The following is a 9,525-nucleotide window of genomic DNA, read 5'->3' as shown; positions in this document are numbered from 1 at the left end:
ATTTTGAAAAAGGTAGAACTTTTTGAAATTTTTATTTTATTTACTTCATAATTATTAGGAATAAAATAATAAACTTACTATATCAATTATTTATTTCTTTAATTAAAAAATGTGACAAGTAAATAGGGATCTAAGAAATAATATTATGGGAGAAACTAGAAGGAAAAAAAAGAATATAATAGGATTAATAGCAAAAAATGAAAAACTTTAAATTATTCGTTTTTATCAATTTAATAAAAACAAAATATCATAGTATTCTCTCTTTAAATTATAAAAATTCAGCGCCAAATGATCCGAATATTTGTGACAGTGTGAGCTTTTCCCCTAGTACAAATCCTAACCCCAAATTAGATCGAACCCCGAAACTAAAATGGCGGAGGCAGAAACGCCAAATCGGAGCCCCGAAATCCGTAAAGACAAAATCCACAACAGGTGGATACTGTTCTCTCCGGCGAGATCGCGCCGACCGTCGGACTTCAAGGCCAAATCGAATCCACAACCGAACAATCAAACAGAATGCCCATTTTGCGCCGGCCACGAGCACGAGTGTGCGCCGGAGATATTCCGTGTGCCAGCAGATTCCACCAACGATTGGAAAATCAGAGTTATCCAGAACCTTTATCCGGCAGTCAGCAGAGAGTTGGATTTCCAAAATCCAGTTTCTCTAGTCGGTGACGTAGCGGTTAGTGGATTCGGGTTTCACGATGTGGTTATTGAATCGCCGGTTCATTCAGTAAATCTGAGTGATCTTTCTCCGGCTCAAGTTGGGGAGGTTCTGCTAGCTTGTAAGAAGAGGATCGAGCAGCTTCGAAGTTGTGATTCTATCAAGTATGTTCAGGTTTTAGTCTGATCCCATTTCAAAAAACGTGATTAGTTTTGAAATCAATTTGTCTACTTTTTAGTTGATTTGTATATTCATTCCTTATTTTTGTATGAAGTTTAAATAAATGCACTGAAAACTACATAAAAATAGAAAACTAGTTGTAATTGCATTGAAAGGTATCGAAAGTACCTTTTTGATATGATAATAATTAGAGTTTAGAATCACTTTCTTGTTAATAAAACTAGCTTATCAATTAGTTAGTTAGTTAGTTGGAGTTAGTTAGTTGGCACTATTCATCTTTCAAGAAATTAGTTATAGTTGGTTCAAGTAGTTAGTTATAGTTAGTTATAGTCACATGTTTTGTATTGATGATTTGTTAATCTGCTAGCTCATCATTATTGTGTATATATACACATGTAATACATTGTTTGAGATTGAGTACTCTAATTCAAAATCAAATTCCTTCTTCTCCTTCATTTCGTTTCACTGTTGAAGGACTCAACCTCCATTAATGGAGGAATGAGGTACTTTCCAGCTTACATTGCTGGTTTCAACATGGTATCAAAGCGAGGTTCCTCACACTAGATCTCTTGATCTGATTGTTGATCGATTTAGTAGTCTCCTCTATTCAAGTAGATCCTTGATCTGTTTTTCTTCTTCTTTCTTTTTTCTCCTCTGTTTCTCTTTGGTTTGGTTGATCACTTGTTGCTGATTCATAGAGTTTTTCATTTGCTGATATCAATCCATTCTCCATGGGTGATACTTCAACTGATGTGAATGCCAATAACTCCCTAAAACGACCAGACTTCAATAGCCCATTCTATCTACATCCATCTGAAAATGCTGCGTCTACCTTGCTTCCTGTGGTGTTTGATGGAACTAGTTATAGATCGTGGAGACGAGCAGTTCTTAGGGCATTATCCGTTAAGAACAAAACTGGATTCATCAATGGTAAGATTGTGAAACCAAGCTTTACAGATCCATCATTCATGCAGTGGGAGAGATGTGATGACATGGTGACATCTTGGATCCTGAATTCCCTCTCCCCAGACCTGCGAGATAGCCTTCAATATGTTAACAATGCCAAGGAATTATGGGAGGAATTGGAAGATAGATATGATCAGACTAATGGATGCAAACTGTACCAATTGCAGAAGGAAATAAATGACTTGGTACAAGGTACTTTAGACATTACTGGTTACTATACAAAAATGAAGAAGTTATGGGAGGAAATGAGTGCAATTGATGTCCATTCTCAGTGTAGTTGTGTGTGTACTTGTGGAGGAAAGGTAAAATTGTATAAGACTGAGCAGGACAGAAGACTTATACACTTCTTAATGGGTCTGAATGAGATGTACACTGCTGTGCGAGGGAACATTCTCATGATGTCTACTTTGCCCACAATGGCACAGGCATTTGCTATCTTGTCACAGGAAGAGAGGCAAAGAGAAATGAAGCCTCCAAACCATATGGCTTTGGAATCTACTTCACTTAATGCTTCTATGTTGCCTCAAAGTAATGCAACCAACTCTGGTTCTTATAGAGGAAGCACAGGTAGGGGAAATGGAAACTATAACAACACTGGCAATTTCAACAACACTAATACCTATAGAGGAAACTCCAACATTGGCAATAGATCAAATATGTTTTGTGAATATTGCAAACGAACTGGACATGTCAAAGATAGGTGCTACAAACTTCATGGTTATCCATCCAACACAAGAAATCCAAGAGGAAGAGGCAAAGGATCAGCAGCAAATGTACATACTTTTGAAGGTGATGGCAACAAATGTGAAGAAAACTTTGAGCAGGGAAAACAAATGCCAGTGAACCTGTCAAAAGGTCAATATGAACAGTTACTCAACTTACTTGGAAATATGCATGGTGGAGCTGAATCTGATTACTTAAACAGTGTGTCAAGTGGAGCTGCAAGCTTAGCAGGTATATTTGCTTGTCATTCCTCTATCAGTAGGATAGGTGATATATCATGTAGATGTGAAAAATTGACTGCTGGCTCTTGGATCATTGATTCAGGGGCATCTCACCACATGACCTACACAAAACACAATCTCACAAACCTTAAGTCTCTACCTTATCCCTTCTTAATCACATTGCCAAATGGATACAAAGTCAAGGTGACTGAATTTGGTGATGTGTGTTTGAATCCAACATTAATTCTATATAAAGTGTTGTACATACCTAGCTTCAAGTTCAACTTAATATCAGTTTGTTGTTTGGCTAATCAACTCAGAGGGATGGTTAGTTTTAACAGTGATTCTTGTTTACTGCAGGGCCCTTCTCTGAAGAGCCCTCTGGCACTTGGTAAGACAAGGAATGGTTTGTATTTCTTTTGTTCAAAGTGTCACATTCCATCTGTAAATGATGATATTGTTTCTCATCAAAAATGTCAATCTGTTTCTCTTCTTAACTACTGTAAAACACCATCACCATCTAGTACAAGACATCCTCATATAATCAATAAAGAAACCTGTTCTACTGATCATACTTCTAACTCAACTACTCATTTTTCCTTCAGTCAAGACAATGAATTCTTATGGCATGCTAGATTAGGACATGTACCTTTTGTGAAAATGAAAAGCATATCTACCATTCCTTTAAAGTTTTCCAACAAACAACCTTTCACTTGCACAATTTGTCCAATGGCTAGACAAACTAGAATGCCATTTCCAGAAAGTACTACTAGAACTAGTTCAATATTTGAGCTGTTACATGTTGATTTGTGGGGACCTTATAATGTACCAACACATGATGGATATCACTACTTCTTGACTATGGTAGATGATTACAGTAGAGCTACTTGGACACAGCTCATTAGGTGTAAGAGCAATGCTCTTCATACTATAAAAGCCTTCATATCCTTAATAGAAAATCAATTCCACACCAGATTGAAAACCATCAGGTCTGATAATGGCTTAGAATTTTCTAATAATGAAGCAACATGTTTTTTTCAAGAAAAGGGCATAATACACCAGAAATCTTGTCCCTACACACCACAACAAAATGGGGTAGTGGAAAGGAAACACAAGTATCTTCTTGAGACAGCAAGGGCACTGTTGTTTCAATCAAAATTACCTATGAAATACTGGGGAGAATGTGTACTAACTGCCACTTATTTGATTAATAGATTACCTACTAAACTTCTTCAAGGGAAGTCTCCATATGAGCTGTTATACCAGAAGAAACCTTTTTACTCTCATCTCAAAAATTTTGGATGCCTTTGTTTTCCAACCACTTTGAAAACTCATAAAGAAAAGTTTGAACCAAGAACTGTACCTCACATTTTCATTGGATACCCTTTCAATACAAAAGGGTACAAGGTCTTAAATTTGGCTACCAAGAGAATTCATGTGTCTAGAGATGTCTATTTCTATGAAACTATTCTTCCTTTTGTCATTGCTCCTGCTGGCTCTAACTTTAATTCTGTACTGCAATGTCTTGTTCCTTACTCAAATAAGTTACCTTGCATGTCTAGTAAAACAAACACTTTTATTGATGATGAAATGTTGGATGATCACACACTGGATGAAGTCACTTGTGACCAAGTATCCATGCCTGAAAATACACCTACAACTGAATCCACAACACCTCCCACTGGACTAAATATACTTACCACAGCACCTACTGGACCAAACATATCTGTTCTTACACCAAGAAGGACAAATAGATCCTGTCATCCTCCAAGCTACTTGAAAGATTACAACTACTCATTACCCAAGTTACATTCTACTTCACCTATAAACAATATTGCTGATTCTCAACAATCACTCACATCTCTCACAACTCATCCTAATCATATGTGCTTCTCTACACTATGTTGTGAGAGTTAGCAGTTAATTCATAATGTCTCACATGATATTGAACCCACATCTTATGAAGAGGCAAGCTTAAATCCAGCCTGACTAGCAGCAATGAAACAAGAATTTGATGCATTGCATGTTAATGATACTTGGGAACTGGTTAAGTTGCCAAAAGACAAGAATGTTGTTGGATGTAAATGGGTGTATAAGATTAAACATAAGGCAGATGAGAGCATAGAAAGGTTCAAAGCTAGATTGGTGGTAAAAGGATACACTCAACAAGCTGGGATAGACTACAATGAAACCTTTTCACCTGTGGTAAAGATGACTACAGTTAGAACTCTAATCTCCTTAGCAGTAAAGAAGGGCTGGAACTTGTATCAATTGGATGTCAATAATGCTTTCCTACATGGTGATTTAAATGAAGAAGTGTATATGGCATTACCCCCAGGACTGGTAGTGGACAGCAGTGATATGGTCTGCAAATTGAAGAAGTCCTTGTATGGTTTGAAGCAAGCTAGTAGACAGTGGTATGAGAAACTAGCTAATAGTCTTTGCTCAAAAGGTTATGTTCATTCAGAAAGTGATTACTCACTGTTTTACAAGAAAAATGGTAACTCCTTGGTGTTTGTGGCTGTATATGTTGATGACATTATCCTAACTGGTACTGATATGAAGGAGATTGAATCTTTGAAGCTCTTCTTGCATGAGAAATTCAGAATAAAAGATTTAGGAAGATTGCATTATTTCCTTGGGCTAGAGATATTGTACAGGCCAGATGGTGTCCTTATTTCACAAAGAAAGTTTGCTCTTGATCTTTTGAAAGAATTTGACTCTATGAACTACAAGTCTACAATTTCACCATTGGATCCCACTGAAAAACTGAGGCTTGCAGAAGGCAAACTATTGCCAGATCCCACCTACTACAGAAAATTAGTAGGCAAGCTTAACTTTCTTGCTAACACAAGAATGGACATAGCATATAGTGTCCAGCATCTCAGTCAATTCATGCAATCTCCTAGAGAACCTCATCTAAAAGCAGCTTATCATGTACTTAGATATCTACAACATGATCCTACCTTGGGAGTTTTTATCAACAATAGACCTGATCTTACTGTTAGTGCCTATTGTGACTCAGATTGGGCCTCTTGTCCTGATTCAAGGAAATCAGTGAGTGGTTATTTGGTTCTTATGGGAGATAGCCCCATTAGTTGGAAGTCTAAGAAACAACCTACAGTGTCATTATCATCAGCAGAAGCTGAATACAGAGCCATACGACAAGTAGTAGGAGAAGTGGTGTGGCTAGAAAGACTACTTGGTGAACTCTCAGTGACTATCCCTTTGCCTATACATGTATTTTGTGACAGTCAAGCAGCAGTACACATTGCTAAGAATCCAGTATTTCATGAACGAACTAAGCACATCGAGGTCGATTGTCATTTTGTCAGGACAAAGCTGCAAGAAGGACTGATTTACACTCCAATATGTTTCGACAGATGCTCAGCTGGCTGATATTTTCACTAAGGCATTGACTGGTATTAAGCATACTGGTTTGTTAACCAAGTTGTCTGTAAGCAAATTACTTCCAACTTGAGGGGGGGGGGGGTAATAAAACTAGCTTATCAATTAGTTAGTTAGTTAGTTGGAGTTAGTTAGTTGGCACTATTCATCTTTCAAGAAATTAGTTATAGTTGGTTCAAGTAGTTAGTTATAGTTAGTTATAGTCACATGTTTTGTATTGATGATTTGTTAATCTGCTAGCTCATCATTATTGTGTATATATACACATGTAATACATTGTTTGAGATTGAGTACTCTAATTCAAAATCAGATTCCTTCTTCTCCTTCATTTCGTTTCACTGTTGAAGGACTCAACCTCCATTAATGGAGGAATGAGGTACTTTCCAGCTTACATTGCTGGTTTCAACACTTGTTTTGTGATGAATCAATTGATCTTCCTCATATGAAATTCCTTTTTGTTTAAATATGACTTTTAACCTTACAACTTTGATTAGCCATATTTGTTAATCTATTTAGTTCTGCTAGTTTTCATTTTCTGTATTGCCTTGGGTATGCAAACGAAATGATTTTACTGCGTATAACGGAGAGAGGTTGGACAATGTATTTTTCTTTTCATCTTAACAAACAATTATAAGTCTATTCCAAATGTTTCAATCTTCTTGCTTTTGACCAGACTGAATTGCTAAAATACTGGACCAATTATGAATAGACGTTTTTGTTGGATTAAGTTATTAGCAATTCATGGTTAGTTAGTTATACTTTCCATTCGAGTTCTAAAAATTTTGTTGTCTATCAATCCCTTGAGGGATATCATTACAATTAAAACAGTTTCTTAATAAGTATTTAGGTGAAGTACTTAAGAGGTAAAATATGCTAATCTGAGCAGGGGCTTGTGATACGTAATTCTCCATCCATTTTTTGTAAACTGGTTGATTGGCATGGTAGATTGTTTTGCGTTTGTATTTATAGTGACAGGAGAAAAGCAATGTTTGAATGAAGTTTGTTTGATTGGGTAAATAGCTAAAATATCACATTGGACTGACAATTTTGAACTATTTAATGAAAGAACACTTGAAACTTGTAAATAATGTAGCATACTTTTGGTATCAAGTTGAGCTTCCAAACTACAATTCATTTTTGAGAACGGGTATGTTCTCTTTGTTAGCTTCTCATACTTGCGTATTGGATTCCCGTTCGCTGAATTCTCTAAAATATGAACTCCTAAGTTAGTCAGTTATTGATAATCTGCTTGTCATCCAAATCTATGCAAGAGAACTGATAAATTATCATGAAACTAGAGATGAATGAGCACAATGGAGATTTAGTAGTACTGAAGCAGTATGACAGCCTGCTGGCAATTGTCAGCTAGGCTGACAGTCTTCACCTTCATCTTTCTTCATACGAATTCGAGCATTATGTTGGATAATTCCAGCACAATCACCCAAGTTAAGTTTCGTAAGGCAATCGGGTGACTTTCTGTTTTTTCACAATGTTCAGCATCTAGATGCAAGGTGGTTCTAAAGTCAAGTTTTTCATTGTTTCCTTATCAGTTCCTTATCTCCTGAATGCCATGTTATGCCTTCCCTATTATTGTTATGTCCTCTTTACTTTTGTATTTTTTTTCCAAACTGCTTTGATATGTGTTACATGAAGTGAGGGGCTTTTGGAAACAATCTCTACATTCGCGAGGTAGGAGTAAGGTCTATGTACAAACTACCCTCCCCTGACCCCATCTAGAGATTACACTGGGTATGTTGTTGTTGTTGTCGAATATGTGCAAAGGATCTGCAGCATGAAACAACATCTGTTGTTTTTTCCTCTTTCTTGTTGAATACTAATGGTTTGTTCGTAGTCAGCACGTTTGTCCCATCAAAGGCTACTGCACTATATAATATTGATTCACTCACTGACTTTTGAAGGTGTTCAAAAACCATGGAGCCTCTGCTGGTGCTTCGATGAGCCATTCTCACAGCCAGATGATTGCTCTTCCCATTGTTCCTCCAACAGTTTCTGCCCGTCTCGACAGTATGATGGAATACTACAAGCAGACTGGAAAATGCAGCCTGTGTGATATTCAACCAAATGAGTTGTTAATTGCTGAATCAGCCCATTTCATATCACTGGTTCCCTTCGCTGCAACTTTTGCTTTTGAGATTTGGATAATTCCTCGTGATCACTCTTCTCATTTTCATGAAATAGATAGTGAGAAGGTAATGGAAGGCTCTTTTTTATCCATGGTTTGTTTTCATGAGAGAGTGATGTGAAATTACAGTAGTCAAATGTCAGTTATCTGCAAATTCTACATGAGAAACTTATAACCTTAATGGATTACGACTTCTGTCAAGTTAACCATGAAAGTGTCGTCATTTTTCAAGTAGAATTGCTGATTAGTGAAAAGAAAAAAGAAATCACCTAGCATATGTGGCTGAGGAGGTGGAAACTGATTCACGAAAAAGATTACAATGTTCTTGGTCATACTAATTTTCAAATTCTTTTTCTTTCTCGACAACCACTCAGTAGAATAGCTTGTCTAATGTTTTACCATTCAAATATGCAGGCAGTTGATCTTGGAGGGTTGTTGAAACTCATGCTTTTGAAGATGTCTTTGCAGTTGAACAATCCGCCATTCAATCTTCTGATTCATTCTTCCCCATATCAGGATGACCCCTCAAATGCACCTTCTACACACTGGTTTTTACAAATCGCTCCCCATTTGAGTGGAGTTGGTGGATTTGAGATAGCAACGGGATGTTACATAAATCCTGTTTTCCCAGAGGATGCTGCCAAAATTCTAAGGGATGTGAGAATCTCCAATAACAATATTTAGAGGAAATATATCAAATCTAATTATGTATGTCTTATCTTTTGATACGGTAGCTAAGAAAATAAGAGGATGTGAATCCATCATATGTTGTTTTAATGGTGCCTTGTTTCAATCATTGTTATTTGTACCTCTTCCTTCATTTAGTTTCACTTTCCATTTCTTCCTTCAATCTGACCATTTCTATTTCTTTTAACTTGTTCTTGCTTTGCATCTTTCCTCATTCATTTGCAAAGATATTCAAAACTTTTGTGGGGTGATACGGTGTTTACAAAGTTAGGTGTCTTTTTGAAAATCCAGAATAATTTCAGTGGTGATTGCATGTCTTTTCTATAAATATAATGATACTTTATTCATGTATCGTATCAAACTAAGGTCTTGAATATTTAAATCCACCTAATTTCACCCTTTTTAGAGGGTCAAATTATTAGTGTATGGTTATTTCATTAAATCAGAGGTTTCCACGACATAACAATTCCATCATGAAATTTTAACCCCATTAACCTCTTTTGAACGATTCATATACTCAAAGAATCCACTTT

General features: G+C 36.5%; 1 protein-coding gene across 3 annotated transcripts; it reads left to right on the top strand.

Annotated features, from left to right (window-relative positions):
* Positions 1–264: 264 nt before the first annotated feature.
* LOC101247969 (ADP-glucose phosphorylase) lies at positions 265–9,155 on the top strand. 3 transcript variants are annotated; one of them, XM_004248691.4, is made up of 3 exons: positions 265–838; positions 8,082–8,372; positions 8,720–9,155. In XM_004248691.4, the coding sequence occupies exons 1-3, from the start codon at positions 371–373 to the stop codon at positions 8,987–8,989; spliced, it is 1,029 nt and encodes a 342-aa protein (XP_004248739.1). In that variant the 5' UTR covers positions 265–370; the 3' UTR covers positions 8,990–9,155. The 3 variants fall into 3 exon arrangements, 2 of the variants coding, with proteins under 2 accessions (XP_004248739.1, XP_025883559.1); XR_003243945.2 differs by having other exon boundaries at positions 298–2,764; XM_026027774.2 differs by lacking the exons at positions 265–838; positions 8,082–8,372; positions 8,720–9,155 and adding exons at positions 1,444–2,764; positions 3,115–3,324.
* Positions 9,156–9,525: the final 370 nt, after the last annotated feature.

This window comes from Solanum lycopersicum, chromosome 10, assembly GCF_036512215.1.
Source record: "Solanum lycopersicum chromosome 10, SLM_r2.1".
In the NCBI taxonomy this organism is placed as follows: Eukaryota; Viridiplantae; Streptophyta; class Magnoliopsida; order Solanales; family Solanaceae; genus Solanum; species Solanum lycopersicum.
Note: the sequence above shows the minus strand (reverse complement) of the source record. Positions and strands in the feature narration are given on the sequence as shown.

Bases quoted from the DNA above. Each gene is read 5' to 3' on its own strand.
- LOC101247969 (XM_026027774.2), top strand. From the start codon at position 1,576: ATGGGTGATACTTCAACTGATGTGAATGCCAATAACTCCCTAAAACGA. The intron at 2,765-3,114 runs GTATATTTGCTT...TGTTTACTGCAG, and splicing joins TGGAGCTGCAAGCTTAGCAG to GGCCCTTCTCTGAAGAGCCC.